The 12,246-nt window shown below is 41.5% G+C and overlaps 1 protein-coding gene across 3 annotated transcripts in view; it reads left to right on the top strand.

Moving 5' to 3' along the window:
* The first annotated feature begins 4,657 nt into the window (after nucleotides 1-4,657).
* The window catches only part of SMYD3 (SET and MYND domain containing 3), a 427,585-nt gene continuing 419,996 nt past the window's right edge, over nucleotides 4,658-12,246 (top strand). For 2 of the 3 annotated variants that reach the window (XM_075496038.1, XM_075496040.1), the window contains exon 1: nucleotides 4,659-4,865. In XM_075496038.1, the coding sequence (XP_075352153.1) occupies nucleotides 4,702-4,865 (164 nt within the window). In that variant the 5' untranslated portion in view covers nucleotides 4,659-4,701. Of the gene's footprint in view, nucleotides 4,866-12,246 lie in introns of all 3 variants that reach the window. The other variant, XM_075496039.1, reaches the window with a different exon arrangement.

The following is a 12,246-nucleotide window of genomic DNA, read 5'->3' as shown; positions in this document are numbered from 1 at the left end:
GTATTGCTCCCACTCTTCAAATACTGTTTCTTAGAGGAGCTGCCAAGAAAATGGCTTTTGGCATGCCATATTAAAGCACCAATATATCATGGTTTGTATATTGATTGTAACTTCAGACGTTCTATGTCTTTTCTAATGGCCCTCATCGTTTGTGCCATCCATCTGCCTGTAAAGGAAAATTACATGACTGTGATGGCAATTGCATAAAGTTTTACTACTTAACTATATTAAAATCGTAGCAAACACAAATACAAACAGAAATAAACTTGGTCCTTAGGATGCCCAATTAACGAGAAATTTTGCCACTTGGGATTAGGAGATCAGTCAAGTTGGATTCTACAGTTAGTAGTTTGCTTTTGATCCAGAAGAAGGGTTGTGACCTTGTACTAATTAACACAGTAAATTATGTGATAAGGGGTTGTTAAGGTGGAATGTGTATATACTGGTTACTAGGCTTGTTCAGCATTGGACATTTTAATAATTACAGCTTAGCCTTGCAGCTAATAATGATAATGTTGATAGAAATATCAACATAAAACTTGAGAAACAGATTGTGTGGTGTAGTTTAAGATGTGTAAGTGTGATAGGAAGAACCTGAGGCTTCCTGAGAAACATGTTGAAGTAATTGTTCTAGCAAGCTAAATGCAATCTATGGGGCTGTAGATTGAAAACTCCAATCTAGCAAGCTAAATGCAATCTATGGGGCTGTAGATTGAAAACTCCAATCTAAGCTTTGCAAGCCTTTAATTAGCAAAGCTGTACCTTTCTTCTGTAAACATTGAGAAAATGGAAATAAGTAACTTTTCCAGAAAGGATGACAAGTCAGCAGGAGATGTTTATTCACTCACTTTGTATGCTTGCTCAATAGCTATTGTGTCTTTCCTTGTGTATGCTGTTTAACATGTCACTGCTAAAAATGGATACACTGGTTGTTCCCAGCTGATAGAACACAACGCGCAGCAAGTGTACGAAGCCCAAGGGAAATTAGGGGTAGTTAAGATACACCAAATGGAACAGTCAATTACTCATAATGAAAGCAAGACTCTAACACTTGATGTCGTTGATCCTATTAATAAGACACCAAATAGACAAACAGCTAAGAAATTATGCTGATGAACTTCAGAAGCTTGTTTCTGCCATCTGAAGGAAATTCATGTATTTGAGGCAGGGAAGACTCAAAAGTAGAAAGTTTTTGTAAAGTTCATAGTAAAAAAATCAACAGGTAAAATCTATGTAACTGTAAGTGAAATTTATTACGAATTTGTGCTTAAAATGCTTCTGCAGTAAGTTTTTTTAATTTTACATTCTAGAATCAATTCTTAACTAGCACACCAACATTAAAAGTGAAGAGACCTCATCAAGAGATTCCTATGTGTTCATAAAAGATCTGTCTGTGCTTACAAGCTTTCAGCTAATTATTTGATAGCTATTCTATGCCATTAGTGACACAGATTGTGTACTAATCCAAAATTCTATGTTTTGTGTTTTGAGACATATTTTACTCCCAGAAAAAATCAGTTTTATGCTGTGTTGGTTGGAATGGGTATTGCATGTTTATGACTAAAGAGCAGGATTTGGATTATTTCATTACTGCAATTCTTTCTGTAAATTCATGTTGTAAAACATGCTGTCTTGAGATAGAAGAGCTAAACTTCCGCTACGATGTCTCATCTACCAGCAGTAAGGAAGTATGACTAATTCAGCAGCATCGGCCACAATTAAGTGGTATTTCCCACAAGAGTGCCTCCATTACATGCCTTGACAGCTGCTTCTGTCCCGAATGTGTCATGCATGTCAAATAGCTGTTGGGAAGTCTGACCTGTCTAGATCAGTGGATGACTTGGCCATATAAAAACCCCATACTAATAACAGGGATTAATTAAACTAAATATAGTCAAGGGCTAAATGACCACTTACTGGAATATATAGCCATAATAGCATTATGCTTTTCAGAAAATTCAGACTGATGTTTCCAAAAACATCTGAGTTGGGCATTCAGTTGATTGCCATTGCTCAAAGACTGTGTTGAATGGCCCTCCTAGGCAGACCAGTCTATAAACTGTAGAAGTAGATATCCAGAATCAGCTTTCCAGGCTCTTCTTACAGATGTCGAAATATCCAACACTGCATCAATGAAAATGTTTATGCTGTGTTTGAAAGCTTATCTATGCTAGAAAAACCTCTATTACTACAATTATGTTGTCATATCAACTGAAATGCAATGTCAGCCAAAAGTTGTTCTTGGGCTTCTGTGGCTTATTTCACTGTACAACATATGCCAAGCTGATGAAAGCCCCTTTCTTCAGGCATTCACGCTTGGGGTTTTGCTAGAGTAGCTGGGCTGTCTAAGGTTGTGAAGTTTTGTGTGTGTGTGCCTGTGTGAAAGATGACTGTTGTTCCCTCAAACACATTTTTGTACTTTGTGAGGTTTTGTTGTGTTATGGGACATGTGAGTGAGAAAATCTGACTTGGAAAACTGAGAAAATAATGAAAGCTACATCTGGTATTGTCTACTCATATTAGCTCTTCCCTGAGTGCACTTTCTGCAGTTCATGCGTAGGACTTTAAGTTCATGCTTTTTGTGTATTGTTTGACCATTCATCTCTTAAGTTTATCCACCCAAGAGAGAGACATTAACTTCTATTATTACTGGGTTTGTTTATGTTATAGGTTTTGGGCAATGCCTGCTTAGAAACTCAGTAAAACAGCATAGACAAGGAAACAGAGAAGATTAAATAGGTGAAGGAGTGCAGCATACAAGCCAAATACAGAGGTAGTTATTTACTATTTTAATAACTGTTAAGGATAATTCTTGAGTATCTCACAATATCACTGCAATTGAACACTTTTAGAAATTTGCTAGGACAACTAAAGATAAGCATAGTAATGTGCATCACTATTTAACTGACAGCCAGATTACTGTCAGTTCTTTTGGTAATGAATTACATCACTGCAGCATTTAAGAGAATAACAAAATATATTTTTCTGTGGGAATCCTGTGGCTTGATGTACCTTGGTTCTTCCCAATAGCAGTATTTTGGATATGCATATTGCCATTTCTGATTACCCTGTTGCAACTTCGATGAAAACAGTTGCAGACTGAAATAATCATTACTGAGAACAAAACTGAGTATGTTTTAGAAATGAAAAGCTGTTTTGCAGAACTGTTAGGTCTGTTTCTCTGTGTTCTTTGACAGGACGACTCAACGCTCCTTTCCAAAACACAAGCCCTAACTCCCTCTGTAGGCGTAATAAGGAAAAACAGACTAAGTCTATCTTCAGTTTAGCACATTTAGCCTGCATCACGTGTGTGATCTCATAAATGAATGAAAGCTACGTAGACCCATATGGAAAGCACTTATCATCTCATGGGTTTTGAGCATCACCATTTCAGAGTGGTGCTCTTAGTTAATCGGGCAAGTGTTTTGCTTTTCCCCTGTCATTTATCTGGTGCCTCTAACTGATGGCTCTGACTGACTAACAAAACGCAGCTGGTGTATGGGGTGCATTCCCAGTGATATACACTGCCAGAGCTTGGGTGCCAAGCAGCTCCTGGCCCAGCCATACTTCTTTGTATTCAGATCACAGTGAGATCCAGAAATGTGTCTAGATGCTAGCTCATAAGTAAAATGTCCTGTTTTGGGATGTTTTTTAACAGAATCATTATGGTATCTCTTATTTTGTGGACCAAACTGTTTAATATTTTGATCAAGATAATGAACTGAAGGGTATATCATCTTCTGCAATGAATGGGTTTACGTATGATGAAGCCTCTGCCTGAGATCTGACTTTTCTACACGAGTTTCAATGTCGCATCAATGAAGAAAAGTCGCTGACAAACCCTTGGGTGCCAGTACAAAATGAGTATGATTTTCCCTTTGCGTTACATTGAAGGATGCAGCGGACTTGCTGCATTCACACGCATCAGCTGCCCAGCTGGAGGGGCTTTCTGGTTTCCTCGGCCCCTTGGAGGACATGGCCCTGGGCTGGGGCTGAGGAGGGCCGCCCACCTCTGCTCAGCAGAGGGCCTGGGGAAGTTCACTTCATTATATACAAAGCTGTGGGTATGCAACCTCCACGTGTCCTCATGCCACTTTTATTTTCATATGGTTTTTTGCATTTCCACGTCAGTGTTGAGGCAGGGTTGGTAACAGAAATGAAGCAGTAATGGTGCTGGACAAGGCTAATGTGGTAGCTGGAACTTCCTATCGCTTCAGGTGTCTTCTGAGGCCGGACTGCGGCAGCTATGAGGCACACGTGTCAGAAGGGTCCCCGGTCTTGTGGTTAACAAGATTTATGATTAGACATTTTCTCACTGCCTTATTCCCTTTAAAAACAAACCAACCAACCCACAAAGGTACAAAGTAACTGAAAAAACTCCAGCGTACTCCCTATATGTAATTGGCCATAGGAACATTGATAACCACTTCGTTTAGCATCACAGGGTGATGTGTTAATGGAAACGTATTAGGCAAAAGGCTACCCTCTGTCCCGCGGCCTCTCCGTACAGGCGAGAGATCTGGTCGCGGCCAGGAGAAACGAGTATTGAAAACGTCCGCTCAACCGATGAAGAACATGGGCGGCCGCTTCCCGCCCGCCGCGGCCCAGCCCTGAGTTAAGATGGCGGCGGCGGCAGCGACGCGTCACGTGGCAGCGGGCGGGGTGGCCCTGCGCTCTCTCTGTGGCGGCGCGGGCGGGAGGATGGAGCCGGCGGCGCTGGAGCGGTTCCCCAGCCCGGGCAAAGGCAGCGGCCTCCGGTCCCGCCGGCGGGTGCGGCCGGGCGAGCTGCTGTACCGCGCCGAGCCCTTCGCTTACGTCGTCACCAAGGAGCAGCTGGGCGCCGTGTGTGAGCGCTGCCTACGCAGGTACCGGCGGGCGAGAGGACGCCACAGCCGCCTGTCCCGCCGGCCCCGCCCGACCAGCGCCGCCCCTTCCGCTGAGGCGGAGCGGTGCCGCGGCACCGGCCTGGGGGCGCGGCGCGGCGGGGCGGGGGTCTCTCTCTCTCTCTCTCTCTCTCTCTCCCGGCGGGGCCAGCTGTGCCGGGTCTCGGCGGCCGTGTGCCGCGGGGGCGGGCCGCTGCCGCCAGGGCTGCGGTGCGCGACCTGCCGCTTCCTCCCGCTCTTTTTAGTGAGGGCTTTTTTTTTAAGGCTTTCCTGGCAGGGCGGCTCTTCCTGGGCGCGGGAAGTTTGGGCGGGGGTTTCCTGGGCTATCTGGGGGCGGGCGGGCGGGCGGGCGGCAGGAGTCGGTAGTGCTGGAGGTGGCTCGGTGCTGTGCCGGGGCTCGGCGGGGTTTTCGCGCCGGGCTGGCGGTGGCTGGAGGCGCCAGGAGGCGCCAGGTTCCCCTCAGAAGCCTTCCTCAGCCTGGCGGGGGCAGGAGCGGCCAAACGCTGCTGGGTGGCTTGTCGCTTCTGGGGACGAAGGCCTGACCTGGCCGGCGGCGGTGGTGGGGGTAACGGGCCGTGGTGAGCGGTGTGTGACTGCCCCCTCCTGCTCAAAACTACCTGTTGTGGTGAGGCTGAAGTTCTCATCCGCTGCAGCGCCGTAGGGAAACCATCCGTATGACTGAGAGCGTCACGCTGTTCCCTGCTGCGTAACGCTCTGCCCTGGGCATTCGTAGAGGTGACGACAGCCGTTAGGCACCAGCCGTCATGAAATAGGCAGCGTGAGGTGGCTGAGTTTCCTGTCACCTAGGCAAGTTTATCCTGTGTAAGGAGCACGTGGTTTTGAGACATGCGTTGAATAAATGGCTTCTTTCTTCCCCCAAATCTTTACAAGTGAAAACTGACAAACCCATAGTAGCTTTCTGTGTCTGTTTAAAAAAAACAAAAACAAACCAACAGTTTTCTACCCTTTAGCAATTTTCCAGCAAGGTAGATTGTGATAGATCTGTTTGTAGGAGATCCATACATTAATACCTGAAACATATTGGTAGGTAGTCCAAAACCATGTATAATTACCAAGACTTGAAGAAGAGAAACAATCCAATACTGCTAGCCTTTGCTTTTTTTTTTAAAGAAAAAAGTATTTGATGTTTTGTTTATTGAAACATTCCCGGTGTTTTGCTTCATGTCCTTACAGGGCATCTCAGCTTCTGTTTATAGAAATGATAATGTGATCATCATTTTCCCAGAGAAAAGTTTGATAGTGTGTTCCAGGCCACACTTGGATCTAACCTCAGCATATAAAAAAAAACAAAACCAAAAAAGATTTTTAGCTAATATATCTGTGAAGCCTGACCTGTGACATCAGAGTCCTTCGGGGTGGTGACTGCCTGTACCTTTTCAACTTCAAGTCGTGAGAGGCTGCAGACTTGAGAAAACAGGCTGAGTGCAGCAACAGGTGGAATGAAAATGAATCTGAAGTGTTTGGATATAGAAGTGTAACCAGGGCAATGTTTGTTGGGAGAAATAGTGCTGTTACCAACTGATATATCATGAAAGGTTATGCACTTGTGAAAGTTTGTCTTTTTTCTAAATAGTGATATAAGTTAAATTAAAAAAAGTTAAATAAGGAAGTTAAAAATAATTTTTCACCGATCTAGCTTCCATTGCAAAATGTACCATGGCTAGATGGAGTTTATAGATCAAGACTGTGCAAGCTGACTTTCTTATTCATCTAATTAAAGGCAGTGGCTTCCTATTCAATGGACTTTGTTAAATTAGTGAGTGATACATATATCCATACATAGGTCTCTTTTTTTTTTTTTTTTTTTTTAATGTATGGAAATTAGAAAAATGGTGAAGTACTGCTGAAGTGGGATGTGGAATTGAACTGTTTCATGAACCTGGTTTTCATTTAATACACAGTGTGATCTTTGAACAAAGCCATGTATCAGAAAAAACATTACCGCTCATTTCCAGGACTACAGATAAAAGTCACATGTCTACTACTGTTCCTGTTTTTGTCTCTGATCTTTAGGTGGCAGTACAGGAACACAAATTAAAAAAAAAGGTCTTGTGCTTGACATTGATTTAGCATTTTAGCAATCTTACTATATATAAAATTAATGTTTGAGGCTTTATACTGTGAAGTGTAATTCTATACTTACTTTTGTCTCCCAACCTGTAGTAGTAAATGTTGTTGGATGCAGCTTTTGGCTGTGTGAGAAGTGCTGGGTGAACCAGAAGATGAGTAATAATGTGCAGAATATCTTATTTCTGGACTGCCTGCTGAGAGGCAGCATGGTCTCACCAGGATTTGGGGTCACAGACTTGCTATAGTGCTGACTTACTCAGTGACCTTGGCTGAGTCCTTACCGTGAGGGTGTGAGGTACCCAAGCAGAGTAAGGGTGGCTGTTGGGGGCAGAGTTTGCAGCTTTGATTCAGAGAGGAGAGCTTGGCTAGTTCAGTAGTTCTGCTTAGTCTTATCTCAATTAAAGTGAATATTATTGTGGATTTAAAATTCTGAAGTGTTCATATATATATAGATATAGTTAGTGCATGCACCAGTAGAAAGACTAACATCCCTTCCTTACCTTATTGGGCTGTTGGTGCTATTTGTGTAGTGAAGTTAAAATTTTTGGTCAGTGTTATTAGGTCCATGTTGTATGTAGACCAGATGGCAAATTTTAGTAACTGTCTCCCCTTTTGTGGTTTCTTCTTACTTCAGAGATAATCCTGTATTTTCTAATGAATAGGTTCATGTTGTTTTTTATATAAGGCTGGGCTAAAATATTCTGCTATACCCGTTTTAATATGATAGCTTAGCTGTTTTGAATTATATTCCATTAGCAATTAAACAAATACTGTCCTGAAGTAGGATATATAGTAAAGATTTGCTTGGAAATATAAATTTTTATAAAGAAGAGTAGTGTTTGTTGACAGTGTGTATTTCTATGGAAGCAGTGTCTTGAGAGAACGCATGACATGTTGCATGATGGTACCTTCCTTGCAAAAGAGTATCTGTAGTGTTAGGGTCAGTGCCTGGCTGAAAACATGCTGTTTGTGCTTTTACGGAAGCCTGACAAGATTTGGATGGCCATCATCTTCTTCCAACAACTTACTGAGGAAAGCAACAGAACAGATTCTTCCTCTCTTGTTAACAAAAGATTTTCTGTATGGCTTCTTCCATGCTTTAATATCTCTTTAAGGTGGGATCAGAGGCAGTACAGCTCTCTAAAGGTTTATGTAGCAGGACTGGGGGGGTAAAGAAATCTGTTTCATTTACAAACTTAGGGAATTCCACTGTATTTTTCATTGTGCTGGACTTTGATAAAGATGGTGAATAAAGCTAATTGCCCGTGATCCCCAGAGGCTTCCATCATCTTTCTCTGTTCTGGAAAGTGACTATTACACCTTATTTTTTTCTTCTTCTGTATCCTTTACCTGGCTATCAGTCTATAAAATGACCTTTCTTCCAGTCCCTGTCAATGTAGCTTAATTTAGCCTGTCCACAATTATGTTATGTTGAGTGGGTCCCCTTTGTTCATACATGTGTTGAAACCCTCACAGAATTTGGGCAAGTTAGAAAAGGAGGCTGTCCTTTCACGGGAGCTGTAGTCGCTCTTTCCTTATAGATTTTATTCATCCAGGCGATTAATGGTCTTACTTTTGATAATAGTCTCTATTGTCTTGCCAGGGTCAGAAGCCAGGCTTGCAGTTAGTATAGTCAAGTGGGTGTGATGATTGAATTTTTTTATTTCCTTAAAAAAGCAAAGTACTGCAAACACTGGAATACTTGAGTTGCTTATATGTTTAGAGTTCTGCTGTTAACGTTACATGAGATTATAGATGATGTCAGAATAAATCCGAAAATACTGATATTCTCAACTTTCTATGCAAAATTTTAAGTTTATAGGAAAAGACTTGTTTGACCTCTTTTCTGCCATTCATTGGTGCTATTTTTAATATTCCTTTTTGTTTAATTTTATGGTTTATTAGAATTTGCTTTTATGTAGCTGTTCAGATTAAAAGTTCTGTTAAAATCTGGATAGAACCAGTTAACATCTCAATTTAACAAAATAATCCTAAATCAGTGCTGACTTTTCATGTAGGACAATTTAACATTGCAAAGTTTGCTTGCACACGCTGATTTATTAGGCTATCCGTTTTATCTGGTGATGTTGCTCAGTTTGCTCAGCTTGTTAAATCTTTACATGGCTTTTAAAGATGTTGTTTGTCTGATAAGTGAATGCAGAAGTGGCATCTTGGTGCTTGGCAGTTCTCTTCCTCTGTGTATTCAATGGCCATTAATCCCTGCTGATTGAGTTTCCTGCAAGGTACATGGTAGTGATGGCACTGCTTGGTCTGGCTTTCAGATTTTGAATTGAAAATATACCCAGTCTGTTATAGAATGGGAGTCAAAATGAGGCTGAAAGTCAATTACACCTTTGGTGTTTGTTCGCTTTTTACAGAATGTTTCTGTGATGGGTTGTATTTACAAGAGTCCACTGCAAGAAAACTTAAGTCCTGGTTGACACCTGGGAACAGGCAAACAAACTTCCTAGAGCCTGTGTCTTGGAGAAAGTAGGAAAAAGAGATAACACTAGCCTATTTCCAAATGCTATGCCACTTATGCCTTTAAAGGAAAGAGACACTTAAGAAATGTGAATATTTGAGAATAGGTAATGTACAATATTATATGTAGACTATGAAATAAAAGACATAAATGTTTCTTGTTTGGGTAAGATCAGAGGTTCAGACTCCAGTAGTGGAATAAGGGGAAGCATAGTAATGGAATAAGGGGAAGTATGAATGTGTTTTTGTGTTACTGCAGCTTTTGTAAACATATCTAGAGAGAGGAAAAACATCTAAGTTAGGACTGTTGGTAAACTAGCTGTGGCAGCAGACACTACTGCAGTATGGGAAATATAGCCAAGAATTTGGTAAATAGTTGGGCAATTACAAAGTGCTAAACACAGGCCAGCAAGTGTATGCTCCCTGCTCTACTTCACCTGGCTTAAAAATAGCCAAATACATACAATAACCTTTATATTCAGGACTGTGCATTCAGTGTTGTGTCTTCAGCATAGACACACTCTTAAATTAGCTGCTGGTTTCTATTATTATTATTAATTATTATTACATTATATTATTATCATCATCATAATGAAAGTTGTCATACCATTGTTAAAGTATGGAGTACCTAGGTTAATGGCATCCTGAAGGTACAAAAATACCATTATGTTATAACCACAGTGTGGAATATTTTAAGTAGATAGAAGCAGGGTTTGATTCAGAGTGATGAGGGGGATGATTTTGATTGTATGATCCTTCATACCACTGTAGCCCTGGTGTGGACTGGTGCAGCTCTGCCTGAGGACATCTAGCCCTTAACCCTCCAAGTGTATCTCTTTCACTTGCAATTGGGAGGTTGAGAGAGGAGAGGAGCAGGTTATTTTGGCTCTGTAGCAATGGGGATTTCTCTGTGAAGGTGCTGTCATTCACCAACAAACCTAAGACACTTCCTTAAGTGTGAAAGAGAGTGTCTCTGTTAGTGCAGCGCCTGAGTTCTGCTGCTTCCAGCTGTGCTGGGTGATTAAGAGGTATGAGCTAAGGGATGCTCTTTCTTTATGCAGATAGAAGTTTAGCATATATGAGACTTCCAGTAATGCATGAGGCTATAAAATCTACACTGTCTCCTTATTTATCTCTGAAAAATACTTATGTTGCTGGTTAATATAGAGATAGCTTTCAAACTATGCTAGCTTCTTGAAAATATACTGTTTTGTTGCTCTAGGTGTTCCTGGTATACTTGTATTTTGTTCTACAGGAATACTGAAATGTGGAAAACTACTATTTGGTGATACATTCTTTGATTGTTAACTTTCAATGAATTCTCATAAAATGAAGATTGTTAAGTATTACAGTTATATTTTTTTAGATGTGAAACGATACCTCCAAAAAAGCTTTTTTTTTTTTCTTTTGTAGGCTATGGTATTTCCATGATTGTTAATAGACTGGAATAACAAGGTTTTTAAAATTCCTTAAACTTATATATAAAAAATAATTCTTACACTTACACGTAAATGAATTAAAGTTGGTCAGCATGACTTGGTGCCATGAGTTTGTTTGCAATAACATTTTTAAGATGTGAGAAGTATGGCGTGTTTCATGTCCCTTCAGTGATAGTCAGAGTTCCAGACAGATTTCCAGTAGTTTTCAAGATGTATAACCTCATATGAAGTAGAGGAATATAAACAAATTATATCTGATTAGTGGTAATTACAGTGTTGAAACAGTATGACTATTAGGACCAGGTATGTTTTTGGGCTTCCAAGGCAGGATAATCCTGGAAATTATATGCTATAACTTGATGTAGCATTTCTGACTAATCAGGAGTGCAATTGCAGTGCTCTTGTCTCTTGATGTATTTGGTTTTGTGGGAAGTAAAGGCAAAGGAAGTGAAACAAAACAGTATGTGAGACGCGAGATATACAAAGTATCAGAATTTCAGGTTCCATGTAGATGGGTGAGAATGTTTCCCAAGACCTGAGAAATTGCACACAACCACCAACAGAAATGTTTCTATCTGTAGCTGAAGGACTAATAGCCTAAAAAAAGTAGCATTTTCCTAAGAAGGTAGTCTCCCTCCCCATGTCATCTTACCGCAATAGTGAAGGTTGAAGCAACCTTACAAAGAGCAGGATAGATATGCTTTTTTCTGTCCTCATACCAGCTGGAGCCATAGGAGAAGTGGCTTCCAGGCTGCTGTCCCATGCTGCCAGGAAAATCTGCAAGAGAGAGTGAATAGACTATTGACTGTGCTTTCCTGCAGTATCTCCTCCAGAGAGGGCCCTGAACTTTCGTGTCTAGAGGAATAAAGCCTGTAGCAGAAATTACGCTTACAGACTCCATCTCCCTTTCCTTCTGCTCAGAGTCAGGTTGAAGGTGGGGAAGGAGGAAGCTCTGGCATTCAGGATAGCATCCATACTAAGTTGTCCTGGCCTGCCCGTTGATTTGATTTGCCTCCCTCACAGCACCCTTTAGGGTGGTCAGGAGTTTCCTGTGTTCCTGTTAGGAATATCCCTTGGTAGGTGTTTTCCTCTACTGACTGTTTCTTTCACTTGGAGATTTGTTTTAGGAATGTAATTCAGTTTCTGTTTGCTGTAAACTCTCTCCTTTCCATTGTGCAGTATTTCGGTCCTCACTCCATGCCTCCTTACTGCTTTGGATGCTCTGGGCTTGCCTTAGGCAAGGTGTGGGTCCTTGCCCATCTCCTTCCCTTCTTCCCCTGCCTTGCGGTCTCAAGGCTGCTGTTAATGCCTTCTGTTGCCAACCTGGCTTTGCCCCTGTTAATAATAGAAGA

This window comes from Mycteria americana, chromosome 3 (genome assembly GCF_035582795.1).
Source record: "Mycteria americana isolate JAX WOST 10 ecotype Jacksonville Zoo and Gardens chromosome 3, USCA_MyAme_1.0, whole genome shotgun sequence".
Taxonomy (NCBI): Eukaryota; Metazoa; Chordata; class Aves; order Ciconiiformes; family Ciconiidae; genus Mycteria; species Mycteria americana.
Note: the sequence above shows the minus strand (reverse complement) of the source record. Positions and strands in the feature narration are given on the sequence as shown.